We start from the raw sequence: 21,573 nt of genomic DNA on the forward strand, positions 1-21,573 counted from the left end.
ATGAATGAGAGTTCTTGTTGCTTCACGTCCTCGCCAGCTTTTAGTGTTGTCAGTATTTTGGATTTTGGCCATTCTAATAGGAGTATAGTGGTATCTCGTTGTTTTAAATTACCGTTCTTGAAAGTTGCGGAGTATGTTTGTGTGTGGATTCCTTGTGCTCCCAGCATTGTCCCTGGCCTATAGCTGACACACAGTTATGTTTCTTTATTGAATAAATGAATGATGTCAGAAAGTATACCTGTTTAGGAAACTTAAAGCACCATTCTGACCAGATGATGTATGTAGAATTTCAGGTATACTAAATTAACTTTTGTCAGCAGGGCCATAGAGACCCTTTGTGTTAAATGGAAAAAGGGACCTCATCTGGATGGACACAGCTGTGAAGACACAGGGCTCAGTAAACAGAGAGGCCTTTGTGCTAAGGAGAGGAACCCCTTTTTGTATGAAACGGCCTCGTATCAGGCATAAGGCGTGGCAAGCTGAGCACAAGGCAGCTTCACACTCTTGCCCCACCTTTGCACAGGGGTGTGCCCTGACTAACATCATGTGCAACAGCCTTGCTTTTCACCCAGTGCAAAGAACTAACTTTCTATCCCACTGAGAGTCACTGCATTCCTTAATGTGAGAAGAGGGACCTACTTGTTCTGACAACCAAATTCCATTCATCTTGAATTCTTGGAACAACACACTATTTTTCCAGGGGCACATGGTCTTTTAAAGAAGGATCAGTAAATCCACGGATATCACCTTTGTAGTAGTGTACTTTGTGGGGAAAAGGATCCTTCTTTGTCAAAGCTATTTTTTAGGCAGATGTCTAATGCTAGGGCTCATGATTTGGGGATTTTGTCTAATAGTTTTAGTTTTTTTAGTCTAAAATATAAACGTTGCTTGTAACTGAAGTTATTTGCCTTAGAGAATAATAGGATAAAAGAATAAAAAGTAAAGGAGCATGGATATTCCTGGGGGGACAGCTTCTACTTACCTTGTAAGATGTGTTCCCTCAGCAGGTGGCAAGGAGGAGAGAAGATAGGTAATCTCTGGGCAAATAAAAACTACAAGTATCAGATACTTAAAATAATTTAAGTACTCCTAAGAATGGGAGCGCCTGGGTGACTCAGTCAGTTAAGTGTCCAACTCTTGATTTTGGCTCAGGTTTTGATCTCGTGATCATGGGATACAGCCCCACACTGTGCTCGGTGGGGAGTCTGCTTGGGATTCTCCCTCTCCCTTTGCCCCTCCCCCCTGTGCACTGCACACGCTCTCTCTCTTTCTCAAATCAATAAATAAATCTTAAAAAAATAAAATAATCCTAAGAATGTTTTATGTCTTAGAAAAATCACAAGAAAATATGATTTTTCCTCTAAGTCCTAGAATAGGAATAAACAAAAAATAAAAACTAATGAGTTAAGAATTGTGGCAACCAAAATGTGAGACACAATGAATACAATGCTAAAAATCATCATGAACAAACATGTCACATCAGTTACCATGAACTTATTAATTTGTTTTTTTATGTTATATACTACAAATAGCATTGCTTGCCCGTGAGAAAAATAATACAGTGGATGGGATTTGCCTCAAATGAGATTTTTTGTTCTTGATTATTTTCCTTCCACCTTTTATGAAAGGGAAAACCTTTCCACGCTCAAATTACCAGTGGCATGTTTTTGGCCAGTCAACAAAGAAAGAAAAAAAAAAAAGACAACCCCCTTCCTCTCCCCTTGCCCACTCACTACCCTCTGTGCAACATACACACAAAATCTGGGAATTTGCTCTAAGAAAAATGAGTCATCAAATGCTAAAAAACAAACAAACACTGCACATAAAGAAGGAGAAGACTTCTCCCAGAATGTATTCCTTATTCCCGCAGAGGTTATTATTTACATCCCGTACTCTGTCTCCAGAGCAAAGATGTCTTCATGGTTTCTCCAGATACAAAAACAACTGTTGATTATCATGCTATACTGATGGGGCACCTGCTATGACAAGAGTGGACTTCCACCAATTTACACACCAGTTACATTCTTACAATTTTGATAGCTTAGAAATCTGGAATATATATTAAAAACCTGCAGAGAGAAGTACTGTTATACCTGGTACGTCAGCCAGTTTGTAACAGCCATTTTAAACCCTAATGTGTGGCTGATCCCTCATACTAACAGGCTCACACTGCATTCTTGGGGCTGTGTAAAAACAAGTAAGAGGAGAGGAAGTGTTCTCCATTTTTATTGGGTGCAGGGCTAGGTTCTGATAACATCTGGAAACGGATAGTGTTTGCTTTTGGATTTTCCCTCCAGCATTTTGACGCCCCTCATCTCTGTAGCCCAAGGTTATGACCCAGGCCAAAGGTCTGACAAGCGGCTCTCTGGCCGTCTGTCCAAATATGTGTAGTGGGCAAGACACGGGACTTTGAGGATAGGGAAGGCGTGAAAGAATACCTGTGATGGAAGAGCAAGACGGGGTGTCAGGTGCCTGTCCAGGGAAGGCAAGCACAAGTCATGGATCTCACTGGTCTTTCAGAGCTGTACTTTTCAAACATGGTCTGCTTTATCCCCCACATTTTAGGCAGATGTGTGTTATGTCAAACTGCAAGGTCACTTGTGGGGGAACAAACTGCAAACCTGGACATAAGAAAACCTAAAAAAATGTTTACTCTTGTTGTGAGATTTTCTGTAGCATTTATTATTTCTTCTCATTCCCCTCTGAGACCTGCTTCTTTTTTTAATTAATTTAAAATATTTTATTCAGAGTTTACTGATGTAGTTTGATATGCCAGGTACACTTTACCAAATATTTCTGTTAAAACAATAACAGTAAACAGAGGAAATAGGAAGTAAATTAAACCACATACCTGGAAGAGGAATTCAAGTTGTTGCATCACTATTTTTGTTGACATTGGCCTTCCCATGATATTGACTCCTCATTCATGTTTAGAAATCATTCATATAGTCCCACAGGCCCACCTCTTTTTGCACCATGGGTTTTAGTTTGTGGTGAATGGGCACTTTTAGGCTAGATTTTAGGAGGTTCACAAACATCTGAAAATGACCTACATATTTTGTGTCTCTGCCCGGGTGTGTGTTTTCTTTCCTGTGGACCAGGTTCCATGGCTCTCATCAGATTTTCAGTGGTATCTGTGGTAACAAAACAAAAAACAAAAACAGCAGCCTCTTGAGAAACAGTATACTAGCAACAGTATATAAAGTTTAAGTGTGAAACAATCTCTATAAACATCTAAAAACTTAACTGAGGTCATGAAGATCATCATGTCTTCCCCAAATAATTTTACAGTTCAAAATGAAGTTACCAAATGAATAACCCTATTATCAGAAATTCTGCCCAATATGGGCCAAACCCCTCTTTTCTAAAGTATGGTTTTTTGGGGGAGGGGCATGTAGTGGGACTTTCACTTATATTCGAGTATATTCAGTATAGTTTTTCCGTGAAAGAATGACACTGAATGTTAGGAAGTTAAAGTAAGGAGGAAATAGGCCAGTGGTTAAAATTGATATTTGCTTCTAGTTGGAACACGGAAAGGCACAAGAATTGAAAATGCATCCAACATTTTCCTTCTGTCACTGGATTCATAAACTTATTAACAGCCCTAGATCATTTGAGACCTGTATTCCAACACTTAACCTCAGTTTACCACTTCTTGTTTACTCATCTGTTTTTCCTGCTGTGAACCCTGCAAGGGCAGGGACTGCATCCTATTCATCTTTGTAAGACTTTAATAAACTTATTAAAATTTCATAGGTGACTCAAAAATAACTTAAAATTAGAAAGTCTTTACTGATTCTTAAAGTAGTAATATCAACTTTAAACTGAAGATTACGGAATTCGTGTGATTGCCTAGCTAATATTATTTAATTAAATATTTCTGACGGTGCCTGAGAGGATCATTGTTAAAGTCGTCAGTGCAACATTTAGGGCTATTTTCAGACTCCAGTAATAATGTCATTTAAAGAAATGGAAATTTAAATTACAGTTTTGCCTTCTGAGTAAAATATTTTTCAAAACCATAGTTGTTTTTCCGTTTAGAAGAAGGCACTTAGTTATCTGTTTTTGTATTGACCTCTTATAAAAATTCTAGCATGTATTTAAGCAGAAAAATGTATAAAATGAGTTTTAGTTTCACCATTCAAGAGAAATAAATGGGTGGAGTTCAGGATAGTAGAAAATCTCAATGTATTTACATGCCTGAGTGGTTTTAGAGAGGAATGGTGTATTGAAAAGAACATGGAATAATTCATAATAGTAAATCATGATAATGCCTCTGATATTTGTTGTTTGTTTTTAATTCAGTGGCGGTGTCTAATTATGGAAACTGTTTTAATGCCTAGAGTTTCAAATGCCAAACTTAATAATTTTTCTCGCCTGGAGCCAACACTTCACCTTCTGGGTGTGCAGTTTGATCAGAATGTGGCCCACAACATCATCACGGAAAAGCCTGGGGCGGCAACAAAACTTTTGTATCAGTTGTACATTGTTCTTCAGAAAAAGAAGAAAAGTGGACTGACTGGAGTGGAAATACAATCCATGCAACCCCCGGCAAACATCAGACAGCAAAGCATGAAAAGTGAGGCTTTTCAAGATGTAAGTACACAAAGAGACAGAAGCGTATCATAGTGTTAAGAAAAATGACAGTGACTTTGCCTTCTCAAAGAAGCCCCATTGGGTAGCTATGGCATCCCTTATGGATGTTCTTGGCCATACTTAGATTTTGTTTTGTATTAATATTTTCAATTCATTTACCCATTTTTGATGTCTCCCTCCATCCTATCCACATTACCAATAGTTTCTCAAATTCTGTTTGTTCCTAATCTGCAGTGTTTTTATGCCTTGCTCCTCTCTTTCCATTTCTGGCCCTGTCCTGTCTGCTGAGATCCCTGCATGAACTACTGCAGCAACCTCCTAACATGTCTCTCGGGCTTCCGGCTTCCTGCCAGAGCTCAATCGACTGCTAGATGAATCTTTCCTAAATTCCACTTGCATGGGGCTCTTTTGCTCAGAAACCTTCCATTTTGCCTATATCCTCTCTCCAACCTGGACTGACATTCAAGATCTTTCACTAAACGGGCTCAATCTGTCTTTCTGTGTTTCTTCATAGTCCTCAGGATAAAGTCTGTTTTTTCTTTCTTTTTTTTTTTTTTAAGATATTATTTATTTATTTGTCAGAGAGAGAGCACAAACAGAGGGAGATGCAGGACTCAATCCCAGGACCCTGAGGATCATGACCTGAGCTGAAGGCAGACACTTAACCGACTGAGCCACCCAGGCGCCCGAGTCTTTGTTTTTTCTACACTGATCCTCAGCCTGTCCTTGAATAGCTCTTGTATATTTCCGCTCTTCCCTCCCTTTCACCCAAGCTCACACTTCTCATCTCTCCTCTTCCCACAAACTTCTCTCCATCCGCTGCTGTGCAACCTTCCCAGCACACATGGATTCTTCCTGTGGAACTCCTAGGGCACAGGTAGTTCTCGCTCTCTGGTGATAGCCTTCTGCTGCTCAGAGTGGCTAACTCTCATGATTTATCTGTCATGTGGCCTCACAAGATTTTTAGTCCCTCCAGTTCAAGGAATATGCCTGGTACAATGCTTTGAACGTTGCAAATACTCATCAAGTGTGTTTTGACTGATTGGTACAACTTTTTAGTTGACAGTTCTCTCCAATTCCTGTTGTTATTTCCTTATGACAAATGAAGTGCATTAACTTTTCCAGGCCTCTAGGATAAAGGGGAGTGCTGCACTGATCCAATGCATTAAATAGAAATGGAAATAATTAAATGTTTAAATTGAACTTCTGAAGACACAATGACATAATAGATGTGAGGGCCATCTCCACTTTCAGATTTGTCTATTCTTAGTGGATGTCCTTACGAGCCTGGTGGCAGAAGGAGCTCAGCACCCACAGAGAGCTGGAAATCAGATTAGGTTTACAGCCAAAGAACTTGGTCTTGCCTTCTGCCTCCTTCACTTGCAAAGCTGAGTAACTTTGGGCCAATCCCTGGAACACTCTCAGCCTCCATTTTCCCAGATGCTGAAACAAGATTGATTATCTCTACCTGCCCCGGGGTTAGGCTTTTTTTTTTAATATATAGTTTTAAGGAAACAATATACGAGAAAATTCTTTGTAAAATGTAAAACAGTCAACAGGAGCAAGTGCAGTAAAGAGCTATGTAGTTGAGGCCAACAAGAAACCGTTGTGTTTAATGTTGGCCATGGTGACCTTCCAGAGTCAATCATTCATTTGTTGAACAAATATTTATTGGGCTCCTATTGTATGTCAGGCATTTGCACAACAATCAACACAAGAAAAGTCTCCATCCCCTTAGAGCTTCCATACTCAGGAGAGAAAAATATTTCAGTGGAGTAGTGTGGAACGTGGTGAGGTGAAGACTAAATTGAGATGAGGCAGCCAGGAGCATAGACTGTTTATTCAAGGAATGTGGAGGTAAGAACGGTGGCTACAAGAGAGAAGTTCATGAGAAATGTGCAGTTATTTGTTTCCTTTATGGACATAGAGACTGGGACAACTGGCTGGTTGAGAAAAAGAACCAGTGGCGGGAGATGACTGGTGTGAGAGCCAAGTGGAACAAGGTCCTTGGGAGAAGAAAGGAGGATGCAGCTGATGGTCCAGGTGGAGGAGGAGGTATCTTAGGAAAGAACTAGGCGTGCCTTTTTCTTTGATACCAGATGGAGGAAAATGCAGGTGTCTTACATAATAATAGTTATGACTCAAATTTATTGGTTGTACGTAGTGAGGTGCAAAGCCCTGTTCCAGGTAGTGTATATATATTATCTCCTTTGATCTTCACAATAGCCTTATAAGCTACCTATCTTTTATTATTCCCATTTTACAGATAATGAAACTGAGGTGCAGAAGAGTTCTGTAACTTGCTCAACTTAATGCAGCTAATAGGTGGTAAAGTTGCAACAAACCTAGGCAGAGTGACTCTGGAGCCACACGCTTAACCGTAGGCTACACCATATCTCAGTGGGTATTTCCTGGGTTGGGGGAGGATAATAATTAAGCCGAAGATATAGATATGTGTTGAAGTAGAGGAGTAGGATGTTCAAAGACCTTACATCTTTTGTTGCCTCTGTGAAGATGGCGGCCAGGCCATTTTTAATGATGAGAAGAGCAGGAAGGTGAGTAAGGGCTCAAAGTCATCTGAAAGGTCCTTAAATGATCTTCTGAGTAAGTGCCTGTATCTGCTGAGGTGGCTTTAGAAGACAAGAACCAAAAATGGTTTGAGCAACAGTTCCATTTGAACAAAAAATTTAGTAAGTCTTTCAGCTTTTAAGGAGATTACTTTTAGATATACAAGTTTTTGTTAAATCCATTAGCCATGTTGCTCTGTGCCCCATTTTATAATCATCTTTGAAGTTCATTTTCTTATACCGTTAGACTCTCATTTCCAGTGGCCTGGAAGTTTTAATGTTTCTTCACTTTTTACTAGGATGTAGCTTAAGTTATAGAAGGAATCTGGCTCTTATATTATCTCTTATATGTTGGATTGGTTTTATAAAATTATTTTTGTGAAAATGTACTTCTCTAAGAATTCAAATACCATTCATTAAAAATTAAACCCAGGAAAAAAATAAAAATTAAACTCAGGGCAAAAAAATGTAAAAGTATATACGAAACTATTTTATAAGAAAGGATTCAGATCATGTTTTTATTGTTTTCATGTAAATTAAAGATATGAGTGACTAGTATGGGGCTTGAATTTATTTTAACCATCAACAACAGTAATTCATAGAAATTTTATTTTGAAGACAAATTTTATGTGTGCTTTTAATGACAATATACATTTTATTTTCTAATAATGAAATATTTTGAACTGCTTTCTCCATTTAGAGACTTACAAACCTGATACCACTGATTTCAAACTGATTTCAATCTGATGCGGGTTACACACAGGTTTCGAGAAAAATATAAACACATGAAAGAAGATCTTGTCCGCATGCATTTTAGAAACTTGAAAAATTTCAAAAACTCAAGGAAGAACAAAGATGTTTTAATATTGAAAAGGTTTTATAGTACGATTTTTCCAGAAACTCATTAGTGCATAGTGTATACAGTTTGCGATTTATGCCTATAGTACACATTACATAAGCATTAATATAGTGCAAGTTGCATGTTCCTTTGCTCAGGCTCCACCCTGCTCTCACCTTTCTCTCCCTCACTCTCCCTCCATTCCCACTCGTGCCATCAGCACTCCTTGTGACCAAGAACAAGAACTGCCATTCTCTGGAGTGGCAGGACGACTTGATTTCTTTTCAAGTTGTCCAGTAGAAATTAATGCTTCAGAGGCATCAGCGATGGGGGGTTGCTACTAACCACTCCAGTGAAGGCTTAGGACGGTTGTCCCCACTAAGGGGTGTACAGTGGGCATTCCCCCTCTGTGTTCCCTCTTTTGCAATCCCTTGGTTTTCCTGTCCTGCCTCATTTTTCTCATCCTGGCAATGTGGGGTCATACCCTGCTTGCTTCCTTTTCCAAACCCCTTAAACATCTCTTGCCTTCTTTCTGGCCCTTCTTGCTTTGACTAACTCCCCACTGCTTCTTAAATTTCTCTGAAAATCTTTAATGATCTCCTATGCCTTTAAGTACATGAGAACGTGATGGTGTGTGGAATCATTAAAGATTTTCAAGAGAATTTCAGGTGACTACATATATGGAATGTGTAAACTCAGGCAAAAGAATTATAGTTCTTCTCCTTGCACTATAAATCACTTTTTAAATTCATATATTTAGAATTATAAGAAATGAACATATCCTGAATGTAGTCAGCCCCCTGTGCAGAGGGAGGGAAAGATGAGAGACAAACTCTGGAAAGATCTCATTACTTGCCAGAGAGTAGATAAAGCACCGGGCTTCCCCTTGCATTGCATGGTAAGGAGACAAGGCACTCTTAAAGTAGTGTTTAAGTCAAGACCAAATGCTGGGACTCTAATTTTGAAGGAACCAGCCTGTCTGACTTTGATGTCCTAAGTGTAATGCAGAAAGTGTCCGAAGAAAGTTGGGAAAAAGGAAATATGAAACCATTAAATCTGAAATAAATTATGTTAAAAATGATAAGAAGCAGGGGCGCCTGGGTGGCTTGGTTAGTTAAACATCCGACTCTTAATTTCAGCCCAGGTCATGATCTCAGGGTGGTGAGATCAAGCCCCATGGCGGGTTCCATGCTGGGTGTGCAACCTGCTTAAGATTCTCTCCCTCTCTCTCTCTGCTCCTTCCCCCACCCCCCCAAACCCCTGCTTGTGCTCTCTCTCTCTCTCACTTAAAAAAAATGGTAGGGGGGCGCCTGGGTGGCTCAGTTGGTTAAGTGACTGCCTTCAGCTCAGGTCATGATCCTGGAGTCCCTGGATCAAGTCCCGCATCAGGCTCCCTGCTCGGCAGGGAGTCTGCTTCTCCCTCTGACCCTAACCCCTCTCATGTGCTCTCTCTCATTCTCTCTTTCAAATAAATAAATAAAATCTTTAAAAAAAAAATGGTAGGGAGCAAATAAGACAAAAGAGAGAGCCTATGTCTTCCTGGTTTTCTTAAGAAAAGATCAACATATTGCAACTACAAAAAAATTCATATTTTAGAAAGTAAAATGAAGAAAAAAATTAAGTTATTTATAATTTTTGACTTTTTAGTGGTTAAAGTTTCTTTGGATATAGGAAGAAATGATCTTATTAGTTCTAATATAATATTTTAGTAGTAAAATCATGATTAGTTTTACATGTTACTTCTTAAATCATCTATTCTTTAAAATATTTTGTCTGATTTTCACTATTTTTTCTTTCACTTCTGCTTATGTTCTACTTAAAATAATTACTCCCGGGTAGAGAAGAGATGGTCTGATAATGGGATCACATAATTCAGCATTTAATTCAATATTTGAAGCAGTCTCTGAGCTCATTGTTTAAGTGTGACTAAATTTTGGGGAAGTTTGTCATGTCTCCTGGGTTCCCCAGAAGTCCTCCTAGAAACCATCTCCTAAATGGAATTTTCTCTTCAGACCATCTTTAGAGACAGCATTTTCTCTTTACATTATGGGGTAGGTCAGAAGGTAGAATTGGGAAAGAATTATATTCTTTGTATCTGAGGCACCTTTATTATTCTTTTAGTGTCATCACCTAGAATGAAGATACACGCATCTGATAGGCATAATTTGAGGATTCCAAAATTGTGGGTTGTTTTTTTTAAAGATTTATTTATTTGTTTATTTGACAGAGAGAGAGTGAGAGAGAGAGCACAAGCAGGGGGGAGTGGCAGGCAGAGGGAGAGGGAGAAGCAGGCTCCCCGCTGAGCAGAGAGCCCCATGTGGGGCTCGATCCCAGGACCCTGAGATCATGACCTGAGCTGAAGGCAGATGCTTAACCGAGTGAGCCACCCAGGTGCCTCCCAAAATTGTGTTTTAATACATACTTTTCAAAATGAGTCATATTGATACCTGCTTTCTAACATTACACAGTTGTGACACCTAGTCCATTGGTAAATTGCTGAGTTCTAAAAAATGTATATATGTGTACCTGTGAGTGTGTAACATGGCCTGTTATTCTGATGAGTGGAATAACTAAACTAACTATGGGATATTCAGCAACGCTTGAGCAGAAGACGACAAAATGAAATAATGGCCAAAATCCAAGCAGCTATCATACAGATTCCTAAACCTGCATCAAATCGTACTTTGAGAGCACTTGAGGCCCAAAAAATGATGAAAAAGAAAAAAGAGGCAGAGGTAAGTGATAATCCTTTAATTTGGTGTTATGTTAGTCTTAATGAAAGAATGATCTTTCTCTAAAACATATAGAGAGAATGCCCCCAACTTCTTAGTTCCTTTTCAGATTATTGGTGGCATTGTTCCTTCTCATTCAAAACCCCTCCACTGTGTGCATATCTAATCCATATCATACTGTTATTTGTTCAGAATGAGAGAATGTAGCTGTAGGTCAGGGATAAGAAACTCCTATTAAATGACAGTACCAGTCTGGACTCCTGTGTTGAGACGGATTCTGTGGTCACCACAAAAATATTCTAGAATGGTGCTGCCGTGATGGGTCATAATCCCCATGGGTACAGAGGTGTCAGTCAAGGTACACATACCATATATATGCCATTCCTACTATATGTTTTACTCAATTCCTTCTCACCATGCTGCTCTATTTTTCTATGAGTACCAGAAATGTTAAGTGGTTTGCTTGCTATCAGTGTATTTAAATTTAAGATACCTACACTAGTGATACTTTATTACACCATACCAGCTGTCAGTCATTCCAGCAGGATACCATCTGCTTATGTTTCATAGGGGTGCAATACTACATTTTGACACTAATTCCTGCAGTCTACATTGCATATTGCTACAGTGATTATTAATGGTATTCTCTCCTGGGACCTAAGGAAAAGAATAATAGCTACCGTTTATTGAGCGTCTGCTATATGTCAGCTGTATTATTTCCCCCAATTTCTTTTTTTTTTTTTTAAGATTTTATTTATTTATTTAAGAGAGAGAATGAGACAGAGAGAGAAAACACGAGATGGGGGAGGATCAGAGGGAGAAGCAGACTCCCTGCTGAGTAGGGAGCCCGATGCGGGACTCGATCCCGGGACTCCAGGATCATGACCTGAGCCGAAGGCAGTCGCTTAACTAACTGAGCCACCCAGGCGCCCTCCCCCAATTTCTAAATAAGGAAACTGAGACCTAGAAAGCCACCATGTTTCACTCTGGTCCACAGGATAGTAAAGTAGAGATTGACAGGTCTCTCTGATATCTAAATCCAATACATTTTATGTTAATCCACATTTCTTTATTTTTTAGTATTTAAAAAATATCCTGTACTTGGATCCTAAAGAATATTACCCATAGAGGTTTTTTCAGATCCAAATTTTAGAGAAGTATTTAATTCTTATATTTCTCTGAGGTGATTAAAGTTTATTAATAAGGATTTGCAGTAGACAAAGGATGAGCTAAACTAATCTTCAGAGAGCAAATTAATAGCATAAATAAGGTTGCACAAGAAATATTTAAAACATGCAAGACAACAGTTTTTGAAGAAGTATTTATACCCCGAAAAAATGCTTATTCTTCTTTAAAAGAATTGCAAATAAAAATCCATGGCCTGAGACTCTTTGAATATCTTCATTCTCATTAAATGTCCTTTGTTAAATACTGTCAGAGCTAGAATTGTGAATGGAATGATTCAGGTAAGGCAGCTTCACACTCTTTTAGGTATATTTAACCTAGTCTCAAAGTAATGAATCAGAATTATAAAAATATTCTAGAATGCAGCTTTTCATATCTTGCCCCCTAATTAGCCTGAATTAGTAGTGCATAACACCTTGGAAACTTGTAAAGTGAATATGGTAAATGAAGATTTTCAATGGCTTTTAGAGGTGGAAAACTGATAATGAATTTTCTTTAAAGGATGTGGCTAATGAGATTAAGAAGTTTGAAGCCTTAATAAAAAAGAATCTCCAAGCCAAAGAAAGGTGAGATGTGAATTACTTCAACAATCACAGAACTACATTCTATTCTACCTGTAACTTTTAAATACTTAGAAAGAGTTTATGGGGAATAGTTGCTCCAAAGATCTTTTTACTTTGTAGAAGCTTCATTAAGAGAGTATATGAAAGAAGGTAAAAGAACTAAAATTCAGATTAATTGTTCATGAACAACTTTTGTAAAGATCAGGAGGGAAAGTGGCTACTATGAGATGGGAAGTTACTTTATTTTTCTATGCTATGCTTGCTATCCTAAGTTCACACACTTTTTATGCATTTATGAAAATTGCTTCAAGTTACCACTAATTTAAATTTGTCATAAAGCCTTTATTAGATGCTTGTTGGTTTCTTTCATGTTGTGTGCTCAGCATTTTACATAGGGAGCAGCAATAAAAAGTTGTCGAATGAGTTTAACTGTCACTGAAATGGTCAGTTCGGTGAGTTTATTGCAAAAAGTGCCTGGTTAATGGGCTTCATTTGCCTAAAGATAAAGATACTCTCCCCTTTTCTTTCCTATTAGGGGTCACTGACTCACAGGAGATAATTGAGTAAGGTCTGCATAGGTGGGAGAAACTTGAGTTCTTCCACATTTTTAAATGGGAACTTTCCAAATTCTACTCACTTACGTTTTGTGGAATATGAACTAAATCTCTGTTAAAGAAGAAAAACGGACACAAACTATATAAATCAGTTCCATATTAATATTTCTGAGGGAAAGAAACAGTCAAATGAGGAGAAATAAGAAAAAGAAGAAGAGGTGGTGAGGAAATCAGGCGTGGAAGGAAAATAAAGCAAAATGAAGAATACATACATTACATTTTCTTCTACCCTCTGCAAAAACTTTTGATGCCCTACTCTGATTCCCACTGCCATTTATCGTTCTGCCCCAGACTAAAGAAAACACAATCCAAGCCTACCCACCCAGTAGCCACCACCCAAACCCCACCACACCCACCCCGGACTGGCCCATGAAACCACTGGATTTCTTCCAGCTCTTTCACTCATCTCACCTGCCATGCACTCTGGAGTGTTAAGCAGATGGTATCCACCAGAGCAACCAACTTAAAATACCAAAATACTTCTGTTACTTGTAGGTGAATGGTATTCCCTGTAGCCCTTTCCTGGGACCCCTCAATTTCCACACAATTTAGCAACCAGAATTCACACCCAACACAGCAGTGGCCTCTAATTCCTGCACCAGCACCCATTTTGATTGATTAGTGTCCTTGCCATGTCAGTTGTTAAATATTTAAAGATCATCCTGTACAATACAGCTGCAAACATGCACTCTGCTTACCGTTACTGCCTTTGCCCCCCATCTTGAACCTAGGTCTTTCTATCAATTAGCTTTAGAAACCCCAAACAAGAGCAGGTTAAAGTTGACCTCTCTCTCATGTAATAGAAATGAGAATGTAAGCAGCTCAGGGCATGTGTTGGAGCTCCAAAGTCATCAAGGACCGAGGGTTTCCTTTAGCTCCACTGTCCTGTTGTGTGGTTTTTGTCCTCAAATTCACATTCATAATACAAGATGGCTCCTGGGGCTCTGGCCATTTGGCCCATGTTCTAGATATAAGGAAGGAAGATAGGCAAAAAGTAGTTATCTGAAATAGCTGAAATAGCTCCTTTTAAGAACCTTCCCTGAAGTCCCAGGTAACATTTGTGCTTACATTTTATTGGCCAGAGTTCAGTCACATGGCCACACTTAGCAGAATGGGAGGCTGGGAAATGTAGTCTTTAGCTGGATACTTTGTTTTCCTGAATAAACCTGGGGCTCTGAGGTTTTTTTGAGGAAAAAGGGAAGGAAATGATGGTGTCTATCACAGGTTCTTTCTCTGCAGAAGCCTCCACTTGGTCTTACCAGAGACTTAGCACTGGGAGGCCATGAAATAGAGACATCCTCATTTTGATTCTCAGAACAGCAGGATAGGGCCTGGGGCAGCCAGACTCCCTGGACCAGTCACCGGTGACTGTGAAGCTTCATCTGGGACTCCAAATCCCTCTCAGTATGCTGCACAAAAGGCATTTTCTCTGGTGGCCCCAAATAAAGGATGTTGGGAAGCATAGGTCTGGAGCAAACTTCTAAGGAAAACAAAAGTTATGGTACAGTATGGCCTTTGTTAAGTCCCTTTATTAATCACTGCATTAGTGCATTCTGAATTTTTAGCTTAGAATCAAGCATCTTCTGGGCTCTTTCAAAAACTTCACACTATTTGATTCCAGAAAGCACTAAAATCTCATAAGTTGAACACAAGGAGCAATTTCTGCAGCTGCCGCTTTCACAGCCTGCTCCGGAAACGGTTCCTCAGGGACGTCACCTCCAAGTCCCATCTTCTTTCTTTTGTGGAAGAACGAAACATTGTCTCGGGGAGAGCAATGCAGGAGCTCCCATGGCTGCTTTCCCCCCACGTGTACAATACAGCTCCTGTATACTTACTGTCTTTATTTTCTAACACAAATAATAAATGCTATCTGCTACTTTTTTTTTTTTTTAGCTGAGGTTGTCCCCTGCTCTAATGTGACACTGGAATCCATAGATTTACTTTAGACTCTTCCTAGCCATTGCTCTTTATACACAAATTTGGCCAAGGTTCCAATTACTAGTAATTCATACACACCCAATTACTAACCCTGTGGAGGCCTGACAAGCAGATATAGAGAAAACATAATAATTGCCCTCAAGAAACCCACATCTAGGAAAACGAATATTTATTCAGGTAAATATCGTGTAGCTTTCTTGAGCCCTTAATTGGAATGAGACAGCAGATGGATGGGTGGGGGACAGAATGATTGATAAAGGAGAAGCAACATGTTAAGTATATTAAGCCATGTACAATCCAAAGCAAATTCTTTTAAACAGCACAGTTGAGGGACGCCTGGGTGGCTCAGTTGGTTAAGTGCTTGCCTTCAGCTCAGGTCATGATCCCAGGGTCCTGGGATCGAGTCCTGCATCAGGCTCCCTGCTCAGCGGGGAGCCTGCTTCTCCCTCTGCTGCTGCCTGCCTCTCCCCCCTGCTTGTGCTTGCTCTCTTTCTGACAAATAAATAAATAAGATCTTTAAAAAATGTTTGAGTAAAAACATAATACAAATTTTAAAGGATGATCTAAGAAGTTATGCCCCCTAATTTTCATAAGTACTTAATTGTACTAATAAATAGGGTTAAATTCTGTATTTTAGCTTACTGAGGCTTTGGTAACTACACAATTTCTGCTCAAAGACTCTTTAGTGACAGAATACAACTGAAGGTTGAGCCCTGGTTGATAAAATAAACAGAATTTCAGGGTGTGATTTTTTTTTAAGAATTACTCTGTATCATACTTCTTAGCATATCATTTGAAGTTGAGCAGACATCAGCTACATGTCAGGAGTATGAGGCACCAGGACAGAGCGGAGTATAATAGGATACTTTTCTTATGAGCTCAGAGTTCATCTGGGAGTAGCAAATGCACAAAAAATGAACTATAACACAATATGATCTATACTATAGACATGCAATTGTTACTTCATTAAACATGAATTAACTGTGCTTTATAAAAATACTTCGCTCTGTATAGGAATTGATGACAATTTAGTTCCTACATACCATATTAATGTGTTCTTGACTTTTGAATAAGATAGTAAGTTGTATTTTAAACTGAATACATTAATAACTTACAACATGAAAAAAATATTTATAATATTAAAACATTTATTGGCAGGTAACAAGATACATCTTGTACCATTGTACTATTGTATTCTGTTTATTTTGTAAGGAGGTATGCAGATGAGAATTGATTATTTGATCCTTATATACATAAAAATGTATCTTTTACTTCTAAAGATAACTTTTTTTTTTAAAGATTTTATTTATTTATTTGACAGAGAGAGACACAGCAAGAGAGGGAACATAAGCAGGGGGAGTGGGAGAGGGAGAAGCAGGCTTCCCGCCTAGCGGGAGCCCAATGCGGGGCTTGATCCCAGGACCCTGGGATCATGACCTGAGCCGAAGGCAGACGCTTAATGACTGAGCCACCCAGGTGCCCCCTAAAGATAACGTTTGAATGAACCTATAAATTCTTGTACTGAGCTACCATTGTCCCACTAAATTGAGTGTATTTGCTTTCTGTTGGTAACACCACCAGGCTCTTCCTGATCCTTTAATTTTGGACATGAGGTAGGACAGGCACCGAACTAGGTCTTCTTGGATTTCCAGGACTTGGGCAAGAGGCTAGGTCAGTCTTGTGTTTGCCAGTGTGGCATGACGAGCAAGTCATTTTTCAGCTGCCGCCCTTCCAGTACGAGCTGGGCCATTGGTCTAAGCATTCAGAAGGTTACTGGGAGTTCATAACGCAGCTTGCATTTGCATGGGGGAGAGGAGGGTTGTAATGGATGGAAGTACTCTCAGTGTCCTGACGTTAGGACTAGAGGTATGCCTTCCCTGACACTTTGGTTATCAATAATGTGTTTACTCTTGACTCAAAACACGGGAGGCAAGAGGCCTAGAGACAGCAGGCAGAAGAGGGAGAGAAACCCAGATCATGAGAAGTGAAAGAACAAGTAGGCAGTAGGCTTAGAAAGAAGGCTAAGCTAATGACCTCCCAAAGTAGAGTCTAGAAATGCGACAAATGGAATCTAATGATAAGCTATGGATGTCACAATGAAGTTCTAATATTTGCTTTAATGCTTGAATTAATAAATTAACAGGGCATTCAAGGGATTTCCCGAGGTCTTCATAGATACAAGTAGTGGCATGTGATTGCATTGTTTTTTTAAAATCTAAATAAAAACTATTATCCTTAGTGCCTCCAAGACTTCTTTAGATACAGCCGGCCAGAAAACTACTGATTTGTTAAACACTTATTCGGATGATGACTATATTAAAAAAATCCAAAAGCGCCTTGAGGAGGATGCTTTTGCACGAGAGCAAAGGGAGAAAAGACGGCGGAGACTGTTAATGGACCAGTTAATAGCCCATGAAGCACAAGAGGTAAAATATTTAGATATTGCTTGAATAATTTAGTACTGGACAGTTTGCAAAATTTAGTCTTTTATACATACATATATGTATCTTCCTTATTTATTATCTGTTACTCTTAATCAAATATCAACAGAACACGTCCGCATCATCACAGCAAATAGACTCAGAAAAATAAATCTACATAAAACATTTACTAAATAATCTAAAATCTGATGATGGTTATACAACATTGTGAATGTACTTAATACCATTGAATTGTACCCTTAAAAATGGTTGAGATGGTAAATTTTACGTCAGGTATATTTTCCCACAATTAAAAAAGAAAATACTGACCAAAAAGGACATACTTTGGATATTAACCAAATGTACATTTGCAAATATTTTCTCCCATTCTATAGGTTGCCCCTTCACTCTGTTGATGGTCTCCTTTACTGTGTAGAAGCTTATTAGTCAGATGCAATCTTACTTGTGTATGTTTGCTTTTGTTGCCTGTGTGGTGGGGGTCATATTAAAAAGAAAAAAATCATTGCTTAGACCAATGTCAAGAAGTTTTTTCTCCCTGTACTTTCTTCTAGTAGTTTTATAGTTTTGGGTCTTATGTGTAAGTCTTTAATACATTTTGAGTTGATTTTTGTATACAGTGTGAGTTAAGGGTACATTTTCATTCTTCTGCCTGTGGACATCTAATTTTTCCAGCACCACTTGTTGAAGAGATTGTCCTTTCCCCATTATGTAGCTTTAGCACTCTTGTTGAAGATCAGTCGACTGTACAAGCATGGATTTATTTCTGGGCTCTCTTTTCTATTCCATTGGTCTATATGTCTGTTTTTATGCCATTACCCTACTGTTTTGAATACTGTGACTTTGTAGTATATATTGAAATTAGGAATGCCTACAGTTCTGTTCCTCTTGCTCAAGATTGCTTTAGCTATTCGGAGTTTTTTGTTGTTCCATATGAATTTTAGTATTTTTTTTTATTTTTGTGAAAAATGCTATTGGAAATTTGATAGTGATTTTATTAAATCTGTAGATTACTTTAGATATTATGGACATTTTAGCATTATTAATTCTTCTAATCCATGAACATGGGATATCTTTCCATCTATTTGTGTATTCTTCAATTCCTTTCATCAATGTTTTATAGTTTTAGTTCACAGATCTTTTACCTCCTTAGTTGAATTTATTCCTAAATATTTTATTATTTTTGATGCTATAATGCAATTATGCTGGATTGTTTTCTCAATTTTTTTCAGATTATTCATTGCATATAGGAACACATTTTTATATGTGTGATTTTTTGTATATTGATTTTGTATCCTGCAACTTTACTGAAATTGTTTCAGTTCGAACAGATTTTTTATGTTGCTGTTGTTGAAGTCTTTAGAGTTTTCTGTATATAAATCATATCATATGCAAACAGAGACTATTTTACTTCATCCTTTCTAATCTGGATGCCTTTTATTCTTTTTCTTGTTAATGGTGCTGGCTAAGACTTCCAGTACTATGCTAAAAAGAAACGGTGAGAATAAGCATCTTGGTCTTATTCCAGATCTTAAAGGAATGCTGGCAAGCTGATAGGTTTTAGCATCATACCATTGATTATGATGTTATCTGTGGGCTTGTCATACATGGCCTTCATTATATTGAGTTACATTCCTTCCCTACCTAATTTGTTAAGAGTTTTGATCTTGAAAGGATACTGAATTTTTTCAGATGCTTTTTCCGCATCTATTGACATTATCAAAAAGGTTAATGAAAACAACATGGAGAAGTTGTTAGTCCTCTCAGTTTGTTTATTGGTTTACTCTAGTGGTTCTTATTGTGATTCCTGGACCAGCAGCATCAGAATCACCTGGAAATTTTCAGTAATGTAAATAATTGGACCTCACCTCAGACCTACTGAATCAAACTCAAATCACAGCTCTGGGGTGAGGCCTGTGCTTATATATGTTACTAAAAAATTCATATTTATTTTCCGTTGAGAAATTTTATTTAATCTACATTTTTATATAATTCCCAGGTTCAAGTTTTGGAGTTTACTATAGAGTGTTGTTATTATTATTTGCCTCCAGATTCTGGAAATATATAGGATATTTTTCCTGTAATCTCATAGTGGCAGAGATCATTTGAAACAATATCATTAATAATGCTAGATTTTCTTCCTAAATAGTTGGATTGTTGAGTGTTAAATGGACAACTCCAATGTTTAAGCATTCTTTTATGTCTTCCCCCTTGAGAACTTTAATTACCTCCTCCTTCCACATGATGTCTCTGTTTAGACAGAATGAGAGCTTGAAGGGGCTTTGAAGATCATCTTCCACCTAAACCCCTCATTTCACCTGTCAAGCAGTAGGCCCTGAAAATCCAAGTTACTTGTCCAAGGCCATACGGCCAATTAATGGTAAGACTGGAGCTGCAGTGGCTTTTGATTCCCAATTTAATGCTTTTTTCCACTGCTCACATACTGACTCCCCTTCTACTCTCTTAAAATAGACGAGAGAGCCAGGAGAATGCATCTGGTTTCTCTTTCAGATTACAACCAATCAGATTTTCTGAGACAAACAGTAGGTCATGACCCCTTAGACTCTGCTCCAGTCTTCCCATTCCATCAGATTGCAGCTTTTTCTCACACAGGTAGTGAGATATCCAAACTGGCAACTAACTAGATCTGCGTCTTCAGCCAAAGTCTGCATTTGTTTTTGTAATTACAACCAGTACTTATTTCAGGAATTTCAAATTTCTGAAAACATGCTTTTAAATTGAGAATCAGATCCTTTGTTTACAAAACCTTGAAAACAGTCACCTAATTTATTTTTCATTGGATTTTAAACAAAGTAATAATTCATTTAAAATCATTGTGACTTGCAAGATCATAGTGCTTCCAGATACCAAAATGGTACAACCTTTGTTGGAAATCTTCATTTTTATAACTTGATTTTTGCCATGTTCAAATTTAAATCAAATGACAGAAGTAGATGCCAAGGACTACTCTGCCTTGTACACATTATTTATACATAGGCTTCTTAACCCAATGGGAAATTTGGACATGGCCTTGACAAATAATTGGCTCCTCCAATGGTGTTTTCAGGAGGCATATCGGGAGGAGCAGTTGATTAATCGGCTGATGCGGCAGTCCCAGCAGGAGCGCAGGATCGCTGTGCAGCTGATGCATGTTCGGCATGAAAAGGAAGTTTTATGGCAGAACAGAATTTTCCGAGAAAAACAATATGAAGAAAGACGACTTAAAGATTTCCAGGATGCTCTTGATCGGGAAGCGGTAAACAATAGCTCCCTTAAAAATCTAAGGTTACTTTTGATCCTTTCTACCAAGTCAAGGTAAACAAAACTGCATTTAGTTGCCCATCACTTAAAAAGAGTTAATTTTTATATGATCTCTCTCTTACCTTCCCATTTTTATTTTTGTGTAACTACACTGACAGCGCATAGAGCTTCTACATATTACACTCTCCCCCTCTAGTCTTGATTCCACCAATATTTGATGTTCACCACCCATCTTTATGTCTATGTCTCTCTGGTAATTTTGTTGCCTGAAACTCATTCTCTAGTAGATTCCTCAAGAAGGGCTCAGGGAACAATATTCCATGTATGTTGTATCGGATATTGTGTATTGTATACTGATAACAGTATAGATTTAACTTTTATACCTGATTGTCAGTTTTGCTGTATATAGAATCCCTAGTTCACATTCTCTTTCCTTGAATATCTTAAATACATTATTCCATTTTCTTTAGGTAAAAGTGCTATTGTCAAAACAATTAATGATAATCTAATTTTCAGTTCCTTGTGTGATTACTCCAATTTTCTAGATGTATACAGAGCTTTAATTTCCTTTAAAATCTGCTAAGTTTACTAGGATGGTATTGGTGTTGGTTATTTTAGGTGAACATTCTCAGGCAGTGAGAGCACTTTTAAGCTGCCTCCTTTTTATAAGATACCATTAGTCTTTAATAAATGACTCCTTGCTTTCTGATAAAACAGGATTTTATCAGGCCCATAGTGTATTATTCCTTCCTCCAGACCCAAATAGGCCACTTATCCAGTGTACGATCTTGTTGATCGTATTTGAGAATGGTACACAGACACCAAGATCCGGATGAGAGGT

General features: G+C 38.3%; 1 protein-coding gene across 1 annotated transcript in view; it reads left to right on the plus strand.

Moving 5' to 3' along the window:
• The window catches only part of LOC118006482 (sperm flagellar protein 2-like), a 165,982-nt gene that overhangs the window by 12,972 nt on the left and 131,437 nt on the right, over nucleotides 1-21,573 (plus strand). Inside the window, exons 3-7 of the mRNA XM_034999156.1 lie at nucleotides 4,344-4,596; nucleotides 10,596-10,736; nucleotides 12,420-12,484; nucleotides 17,273-17,459; nucleotides 20,539-20,727. Coding sequence (XP_034855047.1) covers nucleotides 4,344-4,596; nucleotides 10,596-10,736; nucleotides 12,420-12,484; nucleotides 17,273-17,459; nucleotides 20,539-20,727 — 835 coding nt within the window. The remainder of the gene's footprint in view (nucleotides 1-4,343; nucleotides 4,597-10,595; nucleotides 10,737-12,419; nucleotides 12,485-17,272; nucleotides 17,460-20,538; nucleotides 20,728-21,573) is intronic.

The sequence above is a fragment of the Mirounga leonina genome, unplaced genomic scaffold, assembly GCF_011800145.1.
Source record: "Mirounga leonina isolate KUSES-001 unplaced genomic scaffold, KU_Mleo_1.0 Mir_97, whole genome shotgun sequence".
Lineage (NCBI taxonomy): Eukaryota > Metazoa > Chordata > Mammalia > Carnivora > Phocidae > Mirounga > Mirounga leonina.